The 19,752-nt window shown below is 37.6% G+C and overlaps 2 protein-coding genes across 6 annotated transcripts; one reads left to right on the forward strand and one right to left on the reverse strand.

Moving 5' to 3' along the window:
- The first annotated feature begins 1,138 nt into the window (after positions 1–1,138).
- LOC142618936 (protein IQ-DOMAIN 17-like) lies at positions 1,139–3,712 on the forward strand. Of its 3 annotated transcripts, none has more exons than XM_075791991.1 (5): positions 1,139–1,344; positions 1,589–1,915; positions 2,091–2,327; positions 2,414–2,572; positions 2,793–3,712. In XM_075791991.1, exons 1-5 carry the CDS (start codon positions 1,219–1,221, stop codon positions 3,552–3,554), a joined length of 1,611 nt encoding a protein of 536 aa, XP_075648106.1. In that variant the 5' UTR covers positions 1,139–1,218; the 3' UTR covers positions 3,555–3,712. The 3 variants fall into 3 exon arrangements, with proteins under 3 accessions (XP_075648106.1, XP_075648105.1, XP_075648107.1); XM_075791990.1 differs by having other exon boundaries at positions 1,140–1,344; positions 1,586–1,915; XM_075791992.1 differs by having other exon boundaries at positions 1,141–1,344; positions 1,586–1,915; positions 2,426–2,572.
- A 3,831-nt stretch (positions 3,713–7,543) lies between these two features.
- LOC142621338 (growth-regulating factor 7) lies at positions 7,544–10,975 on the reverse strand. 3 transcript variants are annotated; one of them, XM_075794657.1, is made up of 4 exons: positions 10,228–10,975; positions 9,887–10,054; positions 8,875–9,289; positions 7,544–8,597 (listed from the first exon to the last, which is right to left on the reverse strand). In XM_075794657.1, exons 1-4 carry the CDS (start codon positions 10,604–10,606, stop codon positions 7,820–7,822), a joined length of 1,740 nt encoding a protein of 579 aa, XP_075650772.1. In that variant the 5' UTR covers positions 10,607–10,975; the 3' UTR covers positions 7,544–7,819. The 3 variants fall into 3 exon arrangements, with proteins under 3 accessions (XP_075650772.1, XP_075650773.1, XP_075650771.1); XM_075794658.1 differs by having other exon boundaries at positions 8,875–9,247; positions 9,887–10,057; XM_075794656.1 differs by having other exon boundaries at positions 9,887–10,057; positions 10,228–10,974.
- Positions 10,976–19,752: the final 8,777 nt, after the last annotated feature.

A 19,752-nucleotide genomic window follows, 5' to 3' on the forward strand; every position in this document is an offset into this window, starting at 1 on the left:
GCCCAAGACAAGCTCAGAACAAGCTTGAAGATCATGCTAATCTTGTAGTTTTATCATTTAATACTTGGTTAGCTAGATTACAAGCTTACAGTCTGAGATGCCTATGTAAATAAAGTATAAGAGGTCTTTGTAGAGTATCAATAATGAGTTATTGCAATTAAAGTTGTTTTGAAGACTGTTGGACCACTTAAGCAAATGTACAACAATTTTCATTTAATTTTCTTTAAACTTCTATTTATGTGCCCAAATTGATCTGTATGTGTGTGTTTTGAGATAGTTTGATTTCATTTTTTTAAGAATATAATTTAATAGATATTAAATGCAGCTAACTAATCTACCACTTATTCACAAAAGCCCAAAAAGAAAGACCAAAAAAAGAAAACAGTAAGAGAACCCAACACTAGTTTTGAGTCTTGACTGGTCTACCAAATCAACAAGCTGTATCTTTCAACAATTAATAAGATGCTACCTAGAATCATAAGTTGGTGTAAGCCTTTCTCAAGTTCAAATTCCTTTCAAGTTTTACTGTCCAAGACCAACATGTCAAAAACACCTCACAAATTGCCTTGGATACTAATAAAATAAGCCTGAGAGCTCTTACATGTTCCTTTACCATAGGAGGATCCCAAAGAAACAAGCATTATCCCTATCTCTTTCCCAAAAATCCAAATCCCAAAAGAACACAATTATCTAATGTAATAGTTGTAACCCTCTCTAAGCGTGAATGTATGATAGTTACACAGCTTTTTTTTTACAGAAACATGAAAAAAAAAAAAAAAAAAAAAAAAAAGCAAAAGCTTCACCCTTCCCTCTAGCCCTTTTCTCAGCTTTCATCAGTCTCGAGGCTACTCACTCTTCCATGTTGTCTACAACTGCCTGTCGTAAAAACTATCACAAAGTATTTACCACGCCACAAAAAAACACTCAAATTTTTTATCATATAATATAGTGTACTGCATATATTGACGTTACATTATTATATGATGCAGTAGTGTTTGTTCCCACATGCATGGATTAGTAGCAACGCCAACTTGGAGACTACATAGTTTGTTTTTTTCCTCTCATTCATATCCATGTGCCTTCTGCATTTAAAGTTACCAGCTACTCAAAAAGTAAGTTCCTTGCTATAAAGCAAAGAAAAGCACCACTTCGTTTTTGTTTCAACTTGGGTTTGCCTTAGATGCAGTTAGATAGAGTTTACTGTACTGTATATTTTTCATGGGGAAAATTGGAGGAAGCTCGTGGCTGACTGCTGTTAAAAGGGCTTTTAGGTCTCCTAGTAAGGAGAATGGGAAGAGAAGCAGTAGAAGGAGAGAAGAAATTGAACAAGAAGAAGAAGAAAAGGTACAAAATTTCAATTTCCTATGCTTTGTTCATTACCAAAAGAATTAGTCCTCGAGAAACATGTTGCATTGAAAGTTTGAAACTTTACTTCAAAAGATGTACCCCCATAACGCATTCCCACTTGAAACAACCATAGTGAAAGAGATTTGTTTTCTTTTTCTTTTTTTTTGAATTCTGCAATGTGCATGTAAGAATATGTTGATGACCAAAGTTGAAAATTTTGTTTGTGTGTTTTGTGCAGAAGAGAGGGAAACGAAGATGGATTTTCAGAAAGCCTTCGAATCAGGAAACAATTACAGAACACTGCCAAGCAAGGACAGTAACCACCACCACAGCTACTATCACTCCAACCACTAGTGCTGTGACTATAGCAACCAATCCTGTTTCTGAGGCTGCAGATGATGAGCAAAGACATGCCATTGCAGTAGCCATGGCAACTGCTGCTGCTGCTCAAGCGGCAGTAGCAACAGCACAGGCAGCTGTAGAGGTTGTTCGGCTCACTAGGCCTTCCATATTTGTGAGAGAACACTATGCTGCCATTTCCATACAGACTACCTTCAGAGGATACCTGGTAATGAAAGAAAGAAGTTTATTTCTTATTTTCTACAATATGTACTTCTATAGACAAAGTAACGTGGTTTGACCCCGGTAAATTACCAATTGTGCAAAAGCTTAAATTTTCGGAAATTATGGACTCAATCATTTAACTATAATTTTAACCACACTTAACGGTTATGGTCATGAAGGCAAGGAGAGCTCTTCGGGCACTTAAGGGGCTGGTAAAGCTGCAGGCTTTGGTAAGGGGCCACAATGTTCGAAAGAGAGCAAAGTTGACACTTAGGTGCATGCAGGCTATGGTTAGAGCCCAAGCTCGGGTATGTGACCAACGTAAGAAGAAGCTTTCAAACGAAGGGAGCATAGATTCTGCAATTAGTGAACCAAATAGCTTATGGGAACCACATTTTGCTGAAAGGAAATCCATGGTACTGTGAAATTATCTTCAGATTTCTTGTATATATACTGAGCTTTAGCTAGTTCTGCATGATTATGTTTTAATTCGGTTGTTAAGTTCTCTATGCAGTCTAGAGATGAAAGTAGCACTGCTGATGATTGGACCCATTGGGATGACCACCCCCAAACAATAGAGGAGATTCAAGTAATGTTACAGAAAGCAAAGGATGCTGCTTTGAAACGTGAAAAGGCCTTGGCTGATGCATTTTATCACCAGGTTTTGCCTCTTCCTCTAAAGTGCTACTTATTTTCTTACCAAAAAAAAAAACTTTCAAACGATGTGACAATGAATGTTATTAGCACTAAATTTTTTTATATATAATTGATGACAGTTAGTTTGTTAGACTTTTGTCTTATATTCATATTCAGAATATTATTTATTGCACTAGTTCACTTCTTAGCTCACTGTTACAATTTTGTGCATGATTCCATCAAAGATGTGGAGAACTGGTAGAGAGCCAATTGCAAGTGAGGAAGAGCCAGAAGAGATGCCCAAATGGCTTGATCAGTGGACAACAAGGAAGCAATGGGAGAGCAGAGGCAGAGTTTCATGTGATCAAAGAGAACCCATAAAAACTGTGGAAATTGACACCTATAGACCTTACTCCTACTCTGCTCCCAATTCACAAAGACCACCACATCAACATCGCTACTACCAAATCCAACCACAGAGACACAGTTCATTTTCTGTGGCCTCTCCTGTTCACAGAGCCCACACAAATCTCACCCTCCATTCACCAATCACACCATCCCCATCCAAAACAAGGCATCTTCATGTGCATTCAGCCAGTCCTAGATGCTTAAGGGAACAGAGGAATAATCATCCAATGCCTCAGGTTCCAAGCTTAGGCTCCACTTACAACCATGCAATGCCTAACTACATGACTGCTACTGCATCTGCTAAGGCTCGGTTTCGATCACAAAGTGCACCAAAGCAGAGGCCTTCAACCCCAGAAAGAGAAAAGACAGGATCATCAGTGAAAAAACGCTTGACATTCCCAATTCCTGACCCATGTAGTGGTCTTGGCAATGCTGGTGGCGGTTTTGATTATAACTCGAGGAGTCCATGCTATAAGAACATTAATGGAGGCAATGTTGGGATGGAACAAAGGTCAAACATATCATCTTGTTGCACAGACAGCTTTGGTGATGAAATATCTCTACCTTCAACCAATGATCTTAGGAGGTGGTTGAGGTGAAAACTCTTGATGATGTGTAGCCCATCATGCATTTTCTACTTGAGAGTCTGAATTACTTGAGGTAGATGAAGTGAGAATGTGAGAGGAGAATGATGAATGGGAATGTATGATTGGACAGTTATTCATGGAGTTCATAAGACATGCTCTTTTTTTGCTTATGTAAAGTAGTAACTCACACATCCAAACAAGATTGAACCCGAAGTCTCAGACTCACACGGTCACACCATCACCTAGGAGTCTAGGACGAAATGCCAGTTGAACTACGTGCAGTTCATCAACTAGTTCATAGACAATCTCATTAGTCCTTAAAAAGAAATGAATTATCTATATCTCGGTCTCCGCAAAATTAAACAATCTTATTTCATGAACCACGCTACGACTATGTACTTTGCAACTTGAAATTGAGTTATCACCACCCTGCTAACCAACACACGCACACGTGATTTGAGTGTGCAACCTAACTATTCCTCCTAATCGTTTAAGCATCGAGCTGCTGTGTAATCACTGATACCCTAACAAAGAGAAATCACTTATACATTATCATTGAGAAACACATCACTTTTGTTGTAGTACCATTTCTGTACCATATTTTCCAAAACATAGTCAAGAAAGGTGAAGAATATAATTAAAGAAAGAAATTATTATAATAAAAAAAAATCATATGACTTGATGCGTTGTTGTACTCAAATATGAAGAGAAGATAAAATTATCGGATAATAAATTTGAGTTGATTAAGCACATCATTTAAAACCTTAAATAGTCAAGAGTCTTGTGATTAAGTGTCATTGGTTAAAAAACTTGCTTTCGGATCTTCGACTCTAACTTTGTTATGCTTTATCAATGCTTGCTTTTTTAGTATTGGAAATTGTTGTCTCTCACTTCTAATGTCCACACTTTACGCACATTGGATATTATTTTGAAAAATATAAATACTTGAAGGAAAAACCTATTGCACAAGGGGTGTAAAAGTCACGTTTGCAGTGTATTTGGGCTTTGTGTCTTTGCAAGCACTTAATAAAATAATGTGTGATGTATATTGAGGGTAGACATTAGGAGTGTGAGACCATCATTATCCGTTAAGTAAGCTGTGTTTCATTCCATGACCTTATTCCTTCCTTCACAATCATAATCTCAAAAGTCGATCAAATACTGAATACATCCTTTGCATATTTTATAGTGGATCTTTTGCTGTAGTGGAGTGAGCAGTCTTTAAACCATATCTTTAAACAACGTTCCATAGAGATTCTTCTTAGGGAATTGCCCAGCTTTATTCAATAAAAGTGAGAACCAAGCATGTGTTTGACAGGATCCAGATGTTCTCCACATCCCGTTTTACAACGAGAAGAGACATCAAGAAGATTCCTCGACAAATTTCAGAGTTGAATAAAGGTGAAGCTCAAGAAATTGTATAAAAGTTAGATCTCCAACTTGGAAGGCAACCCCTTCTCTCAAAAAAATGTAAATAACTAAATAAGATAAAATATATGAACATATAGGTATAGGTCCGAAAGATGATGTGTGTCTGGTGTGCATTTGTGCACTGGACTCGTAAGAATGTGAATACATGTTTAGTTTTGAATATGTGTTCGTATCCTAATTCCTAATGTGTTCAATGCATTACTGCACTAATGCACTCGTAGTCGTGATAAGCCATCTTCAAATTAATCAAAACCAATTTCCACTGGCAAACAGTACTGCTTAACAGTGTTTTATGCCACTGGAAATTTTTGAACATTTGGGGGGGAACAACAAAGCTACGAAAGCACAAAGAATCCACATTAAACATATAGTATTCACGTAACAATAAAGTATAAAAATCAATGTATGGCCATCTTAATTTACCCATGCTCCATTCCTACACATTTTCAGACAACAAAAGGTCAGAACCTTAACATCATTACAAAACTAAATTTAGAGTATACGCACTTTAAAATTTCAAAATTTAAGGTCAGAATTGATCATAGAAAAGCTATTGTAGTTCGACTTCGTTTTATCTTTCTTACTCAATAAGTACGAGAGTGACCAGACTTTGGGCTTAAACTTTTACTAGGATGACCACAATGTGACATTGGAATTTGGATAGGCCCACATATTTATTGCCAGTTTTTTTTTTCCTTACAAAATTTCTACAATCTTTTTTTTTTTTTTTTTTGAAAGGAAGAAATATGGGCTAACTCTACCACCTAGCGACAAGCATCCATTAGGCTAAACTAGTGTCGGTTTTGAAACCCCAGTGAATGGTATCATGAACTTTCATGTTTGAGCAAATCGATCGAAACTTTGTCGTCATTAGACTGCTTCTAACCCATACTTAATGCTAACACAATTTTACTGATACAAACAAAATTTAATATGTTTTGAGAATACCAGCATATCTAGTCTACAAACTCTAACAAATACATTTGTTCAAAAATGAGAATTTTTAACGTACGAATATTGCAAGGATTAAAAATGAGGAAGGTATATAGCTTTTTATGTTTTTTGGTTTGCAAACGGCCAAACCATTCAATCATTCAAAAAACCTATATTTGGGTGCACCGAATAATGTTCTTCTTATGCAACAAAGCTACAAAATAATGTTCCAACATATATATATACACGCAAATTGTGATCGGTGTAACATCATTTTCATATAGGACTATCACTAACACCATTTGTATCACATTTCAATCACAACCTATTACCTTAACAATTGTGAAATGGGGCAAATTGTGATTAGTATAACATTATTTTCATGTGAGACTACCATTAACATCATTTTTATCGTACTTCAATAACAACCTATCACCTTAACAATTGTGAAATTTATTGTGTATCCAGACTTTTTATTTCATAAGAAAATTGCTACATGCATCAACAAAGCTACCGAAATATATATTAAGACTTTTTCCCATTTGAGTTGCAAATTGTGATTAGTGCAACGTCATTTTCATATGAGACTACAACTAACATCATTTTTATCATATTCCAATCACAATTTATCCCCTTAACAATTGTGAAATTTATCATGTATCTAGATTTATTATACATAAGAAAATTGCTACATTCGTCAAAAATACACCGAGCATTTCACATCCTATTGTTTTTTGCAAGTGGAAGTGAAATTTGGGTGTATGTAGCAATACCCTTTTCAAATTGCTAGTATAAGGATCATAATAAGCATCAGCTTGATGCATTGTTTTATTTGGTGTGATCAAATCAGATGAAAATAACAACGCAATTAAAACTTCAAGCCAGCCACAGTATGTGCTTCATTCCATGTTATATATCATGTATATTTCGGGTGTATACACTCTGCTCTCTCACAAGTAGAATCCACACGGAGAGAGCTCAGAGATGTATACACCCAAAACATAATATCCTTGTGCCCAGAAGAGTCCATTGGGAAAACATGTATCCGTAACAGGGAATACCTTCTCGTCCATTGGAGATGTCTGAATAAATGTTTGTCAGAGAGAGGTGTGAATGAGATCATCCCTTTCATGTGACTACTTGTACTTCAAAACTTGGTTAGTCAGTCCTACTGAGACAAAGTCACAAGGTCACAACATTGTTTTTACTCCAGTTTATACACACACAGGGTCAGAGATGGGGATTATCAAACATTATTAATTTTGCTTTTTCCTGCTAATCTTTTTAATCCATTACCAATTTTACTTGAGGAATAAAAAAATATAAGAAGGATGAATTACAGGCAGAAAGCCCAACATCATGATATTTTACTGTAATTTAATTATCAGGTAAAGAAACAATCTGCATCTTTTGTAGGCAAAAGCTGTAAAAACAATTTCAGAGTTTTGACTAATAATTGATGTTCTCGTGGGCCAAACACAGAGAGAGAGAGAGAGAGAGAGAGGGGTCAAAGATAGATATTTTTATCTGACAAAAGGAGAAGCCACACACATGCCAGCTCCAATGGTACCCGGTAGAACCATCAGCTGGATTGTGATCTCTGACTTCTAGGGTTAACGAGAGAGTAACAGAAGAACACTACAAAAAGCTGTAAAATTTAGATAACAATCCATGGTCAACAGTCAGTCAACACAACCAACCGCAACACCGAAACAGATATTCTTTCATTAGACCTTACAGTTGCAGAGAATTTTTGAATATCCCCCAAAAGCTATTCCCAGTCCAAAATGCACAACTAAAAAATTATGCAAAACTAAGATGATCATAATGAAAGGAACCTATCACAAACTGAAAGAAAAAATTAACTCTATAATTCATCATGTTGATTAGGAAGATCATGGTCCTAATTCACTCTAATTCAACCAGAGCAAAGCCATTTCAGGATTGACAGCTGAACTCCCAATGGTTGAGCTGCTGCTATTACCACTACTATCAGATAATGAAGGAAGTGTTCTCTGAAGAACCCCAGACGGCGATGAGGCCATAGTCACCGGAGAACTACCCGAATCACCATTTCCGGCAATTGGAGACGAGGAATTCGATGCTGCCCCAGCTATGCTTGGCCTTAGAACCTCAGCTAATGGCCCACCTGGTGTGGAAGAAACTGAAGAAGCAGGGGTGAGCCAGTTTGTGAGATGGGATTTGGTACCATTGTCGTTGCTTTGATCCCTTCCAAATAGGCCTAACCCCATGGGGAATTTACCCATTTCTTCACCAATGGAGTTACCACCACCCACTGATAGAGTGAGTGAAGATGGTGAGAGCCTCCTCCCATTTGGTGAGACAGTGCACATGGTGCTAGAGTTGGCTATGTTTTCCTGTGTTATTGAATTAGACCATGCATCAATGAAACCCCTTGTAGTTCCTGTGTCAGGCTTTTGTGTAGAAACCATATCTGAATTAAATGACAAAGTGCAATCTTTGTTGCGTGAATGTTCATAGTTTCTGAAACATTCATATAAATTCAGATTCAAAGGCTCCTCTGCATATCTTTGTTTGAAGACAGGAGCATTGGTGTTAGGGAAAGAATTCCCAGAGGTGAATCCCATTTTCGTTTCCATCATAGGGTACCATTGTTGGTCAGAGGTAGCCGTGGGAACATATGCTCCTTTCACCATCCAGTCCAAGCCCCTATAAAAATTGAAAACACTAATTACATCAAACATTCAATTCAGATTTGAACATAATATCCCAAGAAGATCAAACAAGCCAAGCCTTACACAATCATCATGCTACAACTTGAACTTCTCAATTTTTGAGATTCAAAACAACAAAACTTACTTAAGCTTAAATTTTTTCTCTCCCCTCTTTTCTTTCCCAACTTTCCCAACAACTAAACCAGAATCATAAAATGATAAATACTAATAAGAAACCCCAATTTAAGAACAAAAAAAAAAAAAATACCCACCAAGGTTCCTTGTGTGATGCAACAGTGGGCTGATGGTATGGCTGAGCAGGTCCAAGGAACTGAGATGGAAAGCCATTGGTGTTGATTGTGGGGTTAGGATAAGCCATAGTAAGAGGGGAAGAAGTAGTAGGAAGAACATGATAATCTTCACGGCGTGTCCTCTTGATTATGTTGTTGTTGTTGTTGTTGCTGTTGTTGCTGTTGTTGTTGCTGTTGATGATGTTTTCATTTTTGGTATGAATTTCCACAGGCTTTCTTGAACGGGGACGGCCTCTATGTAAGTGACGCTCACAGTACTTGTGATCAGGTGCCACATCTCTAGAGCACCTCCATTTCTTCCCATCTGTTCTCTTGCACCTACCTGGCTCTGGATCTGTACTGTTCGACAGCCTCAGATTAAAACCACTACCACCCACTGCCCACCAAAATATTAAGCCACAAATCAAAGATTGTAAAATTTCAAAGATATGGTAGAGACTACAGAGACACAAAGTTGAACCTGGGCATATTAACTAGTAGAAAAAAAAAAAAAAAAGGGAACCCATCACTAAAAGATTGTAGGAATTAGTGAATTGAAAAACAAAAGGCCCAAACTTTAACACATATATTCAATCACACTGAGGAAAAAATTAAGAAACCCACATAAAAGTTCAAACAGCCCAAAAAGAAAAACAAGCATTTATGAAAGACAACAGAAATATCAAAGTGAAGAGCAAAACTTTGCTCTTGTGTGAGAGAAGTACAAATAATAAACACACGCATATCAAACAGCAATTAAATAAAACAACCCATCACCAAAAGATAAGTACAGGAGACCCAAAAGAGGAAAAGAATAGGGATACTGTATGTGGTGGCGTGTGTTAGTGTATGTGCGTGTGTGCTTGTCTTGTTGGGGAAGAGAAAGAAGACCCACATCAGATCAGTCAAGAATGGAGCAGTCCATCATGAAAATAAGCAGAGAATGAAGAAGAAAAGGGTTAGAAAAAACAGAGAAGAGAACAAGGGTAATTACGGTGAGAGTGGGACGCAGCTGGGTCAGAAGTGTTTCTGTAAGTGGGAATGAGTAGCTCAGGAGGAATGGGAGCAGAAGCCATCATGTACTTGTATATCATAGCTTGTCTTTCAAGCTCTCTCCACTGTGCACTTGTAAAAGGAAACCCCAAAGATGCTGCCATCCTCACTGCTACACACACAAAAACACACAAATATCTTCAATGCCTGTCTCAGACAAAACCACCTTTACTCTCTCTCTCTCTCTTTAATTAATGAATATCAGCAAGAAGGTAAAAAAAAAAAAATTGAACTTTGCATTGACTTGGGAAGGAAAAGCAAAAAAACATATTTACAAAAAACCTGGGGATTTGGAGGCGGTGTGAGGAGTTGTAGCAGTGTCAAAAGCCTGCACAGTTCTTACACCTGCACCACCACTACTATGTTGTTGTGTAAGAGCAAAAGCAGAACCAGAACGACCAACAACAACATCGTATGTATCATCACTTATTATAGACCTGTTTTTACATGTGGGACCATCACCACCATCTCCAACCTTTACCTCATATGATGGTGATGGTGATGGTGATGGTGATGAAAATGGACGGTGGTGATTTCCATGATGAAACATAATCACCTTGTTAGTAAATGTCTCCTCAGTATTGTTGCTTTGCGGTTTCACACTACTAGTCTCTCTTTTGGCTTCCTTGTCCACAAAGCCTAAGCTATCCATCCTAATCATAATACTACAAACCACTTTCCACAAATAGAAAAACCACAACTTTCCTTCTCTCTCACTCACTCACTCACCAGTCACCACACACATAACTCTCTTCTAGAGTACTACCAGACCAACTTTTTTTGAGTTTCTGCACACAAAAATAAAAAAGATAGCTTTATGCTTATGGGATTTTCTTATGCCTCTCTTTCTCTTTAATGCAAATCCGGTACAATTTTTTTTTTTTTGAAGTGGTATTGTGGGGTAGAGTGGATGTGAGATTTTATGATCGAGTAATGGGTTGCCGCCATCCTCGGCCTTTGTTTTGCCTCCATGCTTCCAACATTCGCACCATACTAGCTAGTGGACAAAGTAGAAAAAGAAAGACTTTTTCTCTCTCTCTCTTTTTCTCTCTCTCTCATCAGCATTGTGGTACCTATCGTTTTATGCATATAAGTTAAATCCTGTACTAAAAATCTTCCACTTGCCCCATATTTATAAAATATTATTATATTGGGCAATGATCAATAGTACTATTAGGGCACCCCCACACCCTTCTTTATAACAGCCACCCCATTGGGCAATGTAGTTTGTTTACATTTGTTTTGCTTAATAAATTGAGCTTAGTTTTTAGTTAATGAGTTGAGCTCAAGTGAATTATTTTTAAAAGAAACAAACTCTTAGTTAATGATCCAAGCTTGAGACTTGAGCCCCATATGAATAATCAGCTACTTTAATTAATTACCCAACTACCAGTCACCCCTCAAAGATCTCAACCTCATTGCAATTTTGTGCTATATGGATTTGTCAATAAGTTAATAAAGATAAAGTATTTCTCGTGGTTCTAATTAACTTAATTAATAAAATTTCTTCTTGTTAAAAAATTTGGGATTCAAAGTTCGGATTTTACCTACACTAAATACCGATTAGTGTCTTAAATTGATAATAAGAGCAATCATCCTTTAGAGTAAATAAAGCAGGAACATTTGTAGGCTTAAATACAATCATTTAGACATAGTGTATTAAATTTCTTAATTAAACTCAAACACTTTGATGGATTGAAATTAATTTTCCTTAGAAAAATACAAACAGGGCTGCCACTGCAAACAAGTGGTCAAAGGGTGACTCAGGCTTAAACCAAATCTGACCACTTCTCGTTACTTATTTAAGCCGAGTCTAAAGATGTAATATACTCAGGTTTGAATGCATCCATAGTTGCCTTCTTTTTCTATGGACATGACTAAGAGTGTCAATAGTTTCTACGCAAACACATGGGCTAAAGCTTCATTCATGATTTCTTTTTTGTTTTGGATTAGGTGTACTATTTCTTATGTTATAATAAACGGTATGTTACGTGTACTTATACAATAAATTTAAAGCACATGAAAAATATTTGATAAATAATATATGTGATCTACTTACCATGGTTATAGCTGTTTCTAGACTTGATAACTAGAAGGAATTCGTTTAGTGAACCAAGGCCAATGAGAAGAATTTCTTAACCGCTACTCAATGAAACTTCTTTTTCCTATTTGATGAATTTAAAAGTATATATTTTCTTTTTTCTTTTTTGGGAGGTATAGATATGAAATAATTTGAGCTTTGTTTCTTTTCTATAAGATATGAGTTGTCACTAATCTATTTATAGTTAGTTTATTTTTGTACTAAAAGTAGTAAAATATAATAAGACTGTTACTACTAAAACTTTCAGGGTGTTTTATTATAAAGGGTCTTACGTAGACTAATTAGGTTCATAGTATATATATTATTAAACTATTTACAATTTTTGTTATGAGAAAGTAAAAAAATAATTTTTTTTAAAATTGTTTTTAAAAAATTCTAAAATAAATGATTATGACATATATTAACTGAAATTTATTATGAAATATGGATAATCAAAAATATATCTTTAATATATTTTATGTTTTTTTTTTGTTCGGTTAATGTGTGCCTTTAAGCCTTTTATTTTTGAAAATATTTTTTCAAAAATTGAAAAAATTGTCAATACTTTTTCAATTCTCGAAAAAATATTTTTAAAAGTGATTTATTATTGTGTGCCCTTAAGGCACACATTAACAAAATTGTCAATATTTTTTTTTTATTGAAAGATGTTTACCATTAAATTAACATTGGAACTCATAGATCTCATAACTTTTTAAGTATTATGTTTTTTTTTTTTTTGCTAAAAAAATTTTAAAAACGAAATTCATTTTCACCATTTTTTTTTTTTTTTTGGATGGGTCATTTTCACCAATTTATAATATTCACGAAATAAGATAGATATTCTTTATAGTATATCTGTTGTTGGGCACTTAATTGGTAGCGTTTCATAACGGTGTACTTTCATCTTTTTCAAAAGCACCGTCAAAACTCAAAACCCTTTTATGCCTCGAAAAACGCACTGATTGGGCCCACTGGGCCGTAGACGTGATGCACTAACTAATTGTCTCGTGGATTATTACCCTTTATAGTACACCCATATAGCCACACAAAAAAAAAAAAACTGGACTCCACCACCACTCCCACTCTCTCTTTAGGACTTTATATACCAAAAATCAAACATGCCTATTCTGACAAATGCATTTTGATTGGTAAGTGTGAACCAAACTCTATGATAGAGAGTGTGGGTAATTTGTTTTGGTGTGTTTGGACGAGATTTTAGACAAGACAAGACATGAGGTGTGGGGACTATGTGTTATGACAAAGAGATGAAACTTTGAGCTAGGCTATATAGAATAACAATTTTTTTTAAGATTTTGATTGGAGTTGTATTGGGAATTGTTAAAATAGAAGTTCAAAGATAAAAGATACATTTCTTTAAGATGCTCTCCCTCTCATGGACTTACTGGTGGCTTCTTGGATCTTATTGGGTGAGAAATCGGTCCTTGATAGGGGTTGACAATGCATGGATTTGTTAATATTCCGCCAGATGTTTTAAATGACTTAGGGCGGTTTGGTATTAGGTTTTAAACGGTATGTTTTTAGTTTTTAAACATTATTATATGTATTGTTATACATTTTTACATTCAAGTATATTTTAATAAAATATAAACGATATTACTAGAACAATATTAACAAATGGTTCTTTAGACCATGTTTAGTTGTATTGTTTAAATAACAGTTTTTGTTATTTAAATAACACAACATATATTTTTATAATACTTAAACAATGTTACTAGAACAACATTACCAAACGGGCCTTTAAGAATAAAGGAAAATAAAAAATCATAAGGCAAAACTTAGGTACAGTACTTAGGTGCTATTCCTTAGGTTCCTCTTTTAAAATTCTGTCATGTGAATTTTTTCTCATGAGATTGAAGTGTATTTTTTAGTTAAGTAACCACATGGCTCAATTTGAAATGGGGAATCTAAGGAACAGCACTTAAGGTATTGTACCTAAGTTTTGTTTAAAATCCTATAAGAGTACTCATATATAAGTGAGTGTATAATAAAAAAAAAATGTGAAAAATTTATACGGTTTTGTCTCAAAATGACCTATATTTGTCTATATATGATTGTGAAATTATAAGTTTGCAAAAGTGACTATGTAACTTTACACTAATACGATTCATTTGCATTTTATTCTTTATTTTTTCTTTACATGTCCTAAGGATGAATGAATGAATGAATGATGGTTGTTGCGTATAAAGAAAGAGAAATCATTTTTTTTTAAAATCAAGAAAATTTGATATTTTTAATAAAATGTAGTGTAAAATAAATAATCTGGTGCAGGGTATTTTAAAAAGTGAGTGTGTAAAATAAAAAGCATAAGTTCTTATGTTAAAATAGACAAAAAAAAAAAAAAAATTACACGAACAGATTCGAATGCTCTAATCTCTTAACTACTTGTCAAATCTAAGTAGCATCTTTTCACCCAAAAAAAAAATTATTTTCTCAACTAATATCTCCAAACCTTATGACTGCGACATTACCTATTTGTCTCATGATATACAAAATTATGTATTTTAAAGAATTCATTTTTTCGATTAGTTTTCCCTTGGCATGTGTCTTGAATATTTAAAGAATTCTGACTAACAATTTTATTTAAAAATATATATATAATCATAAAGATTTCATAATTTTATGTTGAGCCAATAGACTTAGTGTTGTAATTAGTAATTTCTAATACTATGTGGTACAAAATGACTTAAAGAAATTCCAAGACTTGGGGCCATAGATCTCGCATATTGCTTCATACAAGATTATTATAATTGGAGCATATTTTGTGTTCTTTCTCACTTTCTTGCTTGTTGGAGTGCCTGCAACCAACCCACAGGTTGTTCTTTTGGCCTAATACGTAGGTCGTTTCCTTTTTATAAACCCTCCCCTCCCCAACTAGTGACTAGTGAGTTATTGAATGTTTGAACTCTGAGTTGGTCAAAATTTTCGCTTAGGCTTCCATTCTCCATTCCACCCACCTACAATAATCTTACTTTATTAAGGTGGCTTAAGTTTAGTTAACATTCTTTAATTCAACTTGATAATCTTAATATTCACGTTAAATGGATTAAAATTGGTAATTTTTTTAAAAGTTTTTCACAGCTATTATTAAAATTGACAAAATATTTTATTAAAATAAAAATAACTACATTGTTTGTATCATAGTTTTTAAAATTGAACTAGTCAAAAAACCAAAAAAAGGGTTTAATTATCGGTTGAATTGACTATATTTTTACAGAGTTTATTTGTTAGGAACCTAGAGAATGTTAGGAAAGGTTCCTAATAGGGATGAGTATGAATTGTAGGGAAATTGTAGGGAAATTGACTTAATTCGAGATAGTCACCCTTCATAGAGAAAGAGAGAGATTAAGAGAGAGAGAGAGAGATGCACTAATACACTAAGAAGTTGGTTTATTTTTCAATTGATATCTCATATTGAATTACAATTATGTATTTATAGAAGACTAACTCTAATCTCATTGGCCCACATGACCTCATCCTATTGTTTCTATTATTCCCCATGTGTATTAACAATTCCAACATGTGCTAAATGTGATTAACATGCTTGAAATTGTAACTAACTAACTAACTAAATCTCAATACAACAATTATTATCCATATGCTTATAGCATTCCTAACATTATTGAACCAAATTAGGGTTCAATTCTCAATTGAACCAGCTTGTCTGATTTGGTTTTTAAAACCATGGTTTGTACAACCTAAGCAAGAATTATGTAGTTGAAGTGGCTTTAAACAGAGTTATGCAACGATATACAGTTTCTATAATTAAGAATCAAGAATTGAATAAAACTTTTTATCACATAGCAGGAATACCTTAATTTTGTTGGGTTGTCAAAGTTTCCAAATAGTAAGTATCAAGATCACTCAAGACCTCACTCAACATCACTTAAGACCCATCATCCTTACTTTGGCATTGTCAAATTAAAACTCCGAATATTTTGAAACCCGTAGTTTTGAAACTTTTGACATGCACAGTTTGGTCAGCTTAACAAGTGAATTTTATTCTCTTTTAAATCCCTGACACCACCTGTAAGTGCACAATTGCACCTGGCCCCAAGAACAGTTACGGGCTCAGGCCCAATGAGCCTTAAACAATATGAATTTGTAGAGTGTGGGCTTGAAACCCAGGTTAGAAGTGTCTGAGGATTAAATGACAAGCCAAAGATTGCAAACACTTGAAAACAACAAGGAATATTGTAAATCAACCTGCTCGGACGTAAGCCGAGAGCTGTTCTTATATTATCTCTTTCTCTTTTTTCTTTTTCTTTTCGATTACAAAAAACGGAGCCCCCCATTCCTGTTCTAGGTTGCTTCTTAAATACTCATCTTTTTGATACTTTGTACACGTGTTGCCCCAACTCCCCCTTAGCCTAGATATTTCCTTTCTCAGTGCCTTTGAATAGTAACCAGAAGTTTCCCTTCCACTGTTCAGGTGTCACTTCCCCATTAATGCGGCCAGGGTGGTAGGTGCAGGGTCTTTAATGTGGAGGTGGCAGCCTTTATCTTTGGTATTTCTCTAACATCGGTGCTTCTAGGACATTCAAGGGTTCACCCCCTTTAACCATTGGTCTTGACCGTGTCATTCCCTAACCTTTACCATGAAGTCCCGGGTTCTCCGGTGTCCGTCCGAAGGGAAATTCACCCTCGGCTGGATCCTCGGATCCTCGACGTATGGGCCGACCCGTAGTACTAACAGGTTCTAAACCCAAGAGCAGGTCGGCCTTCCTTAGCATGGCCCAAAGGCCCACATCCCCATCAGGGTCTTTTTACTCCCCACAATAGCCCCTCAAAACTCTAATTTTCAACGTCCGAGGAGAAAAATAGGGTTTTGATCTGACGAGAACCTACTCCACACACTTTGTGAGTGATTGCACGTGTGGAAATCGTTTCGCGTCCCAGAAGATGCCACTTGGCGGTTTTATTTTCAAAAACGCGCGCATTTATTGCTGTAAGCTACACTTTGTCCCCCACGTTCAACGACGAGATGGGTATCCAACAGTCCTCGTTACTCCACGAAAATTTGGGCAGGACGAATATAATTTCGAGGCCGCTTTTCCGCACATCGTGACGCTTCGGGAACTTGCGCCTTCATTTAATTCCCCAGGGGCTAATCCCATCAAAACATCAGCAATCATACTTTACCTGCAGAAAACCGTGGAAATTTGCACACCTTCAACTTTGTAAGTTCTTGCTCTCTCTATTCTTAACCTTTTCTCCTCGGATATAGTCCTCGGCTGTCCTCGTAGATATTCTCCCCTTTAGAGTTTAGCCTTTCGTTCTTTTCTGATGGGTAGGTTTAAGTGTCTAGTTGATACCACCGCTGGAATGGAAGGCTTCAGAGCCAAGTATAACATTCCCGGCGATGTAGGTTTAAAATATTGCCCGGCAGAAGCCGTGGCCGGTTCTAGAAAAGAGGGAGAGGTTATCATCCCAATGATAGCCTTTATAGAGGGTGGGATGACCCTCCCAATGAAACCTGTAACTAGGGAGTACCTTCGCAACCACCGGTTGTGTCCCGATCAGTGCCTCCCAAACGCTTTTAGAGTTTTGGGTAGCGTCGATGCTTTAAACGAGCAAATGGGTCTAAACCTCACCTGGCACGATGTCATCTTTCTGTACGAGTCCCATAAACTCTCCAACGTAGGTTACTATATTAAATCCCGCTCCAGCGTCGTTAGGCTAATCTCCTGTCTGCCCAAATCCAACAAAGGTATGAAGGATGACGACCTGATCGTCTCTGGGAACTGGCACGACGGCCTCCACTGCCCAGTTGAGTGGGGAGATCCAGGTGCGACACCTTAGGATTAACCTCCCCATCTCACAACTTCCTTTAATACTCACAAACATGCACACTAACATGTATTTATATTTGTTTAAGTTTATCACTTGCTGTGTGAATCTGACCATGTTGTTCACTTTCACGTCTTTCTTTGCAGATAAGCAACACGTGCGTCCACGCTTGAGCCACTGCAGCGTTGCCGATCTAAACCGAGTGCTTCGCTCCGAGGTGTTTGTCAGCGAGGACTTACAACTTAGAGCTGCTCATCTGATTCTGGGGTACACTCCCATCTCTTCGGACTTCCAGGAGATAGAAAACGCCATAGTCGCGGGTGACCGAAGACGAAGGAGAATAAACGTAGCCCGGCCCCACTTTTTGGACGACCACGATCTCCCTGACGCCCCTCACACCATTTTGTACAACCAGCCCATAGCGGCAATTCCCCTCGCCGTGCACTCTCAGGCAACTGTTGTTCCAGAAGAGCAGGTGTCTTCTTCACATACACTAGACGAAGAGATAGATCAATTCCAACTTGAAGACACCGAAAGACCTCGAGGGAATCAATTCGTCTTACTTTCTGACGAGGAGGAAGAAGCCACCGAGGCCTCTGGAATTGTAGGGTTTGTAGTTGCCCGACCGGAAGACGAATCCGAGGAAGACATGGATAGGATGCAGGATCTCCTAACCAAGAGAGGTGCGAAGGTCGCCGAGAAGAAGAAGGGGGCATCCCAAGCTCTTCCATCTTTGCCACCTCCCCCTCCTCCAGCCGAGCCAAAACTTCCAGCTGAGGATCCCAAAAAGAAGAGAAAGGGGGAGGCCGAGGGGACGATCAGCAAGGACCCCAAGAAACCACGACAACAACCTCCACCGGTTCAGTAGCAGAAGTTGGACAAAGGCAAGGGTAGGGCCCGCTCAGTTGAAAGCGGGGAGATTAGAGAAGTGGCCGAAGTGCGCCGAGCACCGGCCACCTGGGCCCCTGACTTAAGATTGGACGGCGCGCCTATTTCCTGCCAGTCTAGTATTAGGGCGGTCCAGTAAGGTCATGCCCATCACTTGGCAGAAGTGTTGGAGCGCCCTCTTCTGCTGCCCAAGGACATGGAAACCTTGGAAAAAATGAGCCAGCCACAACTATTCCTCTCTTTAAAAAGGGACTTAGCGCTGGTAAGTTTACCCCTTTTTAGGAAGATTCCACTTTTAACAATATTCATAAGTTTTTTACTATTCCTGATTCCATCATACTTTGTTACAGGCCATTCAGGAGGTCTTTGTAGCCGAGAAGTTCATAGAAGACACTCGGAAGAAGGCCAGAACTGAGCAGGAGATTAGGATGGAGACTGAGAAGTCCTTGGGCACAGCCCTTGCTGAGAACGAGAAGCTTACCTCGGAGGTGGCTGATCTAAAGAGAGAGAAGAATGGGGCCGAGGCGAATCTGAAGACCATGAAGACCCAGATAGAAGGGCAGCGCAAGCTCCTTCGCGAAAAAGATGATGAGCTCTCCCGAGCCCAAAGGGAACGCTCGGATTTGGAAAAGGAACTTGCGCTGATGAAGGAAGAAGCCAGCTCATTCCAACACTCTCTACAGGCTGCCAAGCAGACGAGCTACGAGGAAGGGGTAGCAACCACCGATGAGCAGCTGACCGAGGCCTTCGCGGCTTTGTGCCGGGAGTCGTCGAGAAAGTACGGGGAAGCCCTAAACGTAGCCGGAGTTCCTCTATCCTCGGATGCGAGGAAGTTCAAGAACGTTTGGCTTCCCCTGGAGATACGGGAGATTGAAGAAGCTCCCCGCTGCTACTCCTACCCCCCGAGTCAACTCTCCCCGCTCCGCCTCCGATGGTCCCACGGCTAATTCTAGATCCTACGAACCTTCGGGTTCCAACAAAGAGAAGGAAGGAGGCGGGGATGCGAGAGAAGGACTTGAGCCGAAAGTGGA

This window comes from Castanea sativa, chromosome 12 (assembly GCF_040712315.1).
Source record: "Castanea sativa cultivar Marrone di Chiusa Pesio chromosome 12, ASM4071231v1".
Lineage (NCBI taxonomy): Eukaryota > Viridiplantae > Streptophyta > Magnoliopsida > Fagales > Fagaceae > Castanea > Castanea sativa.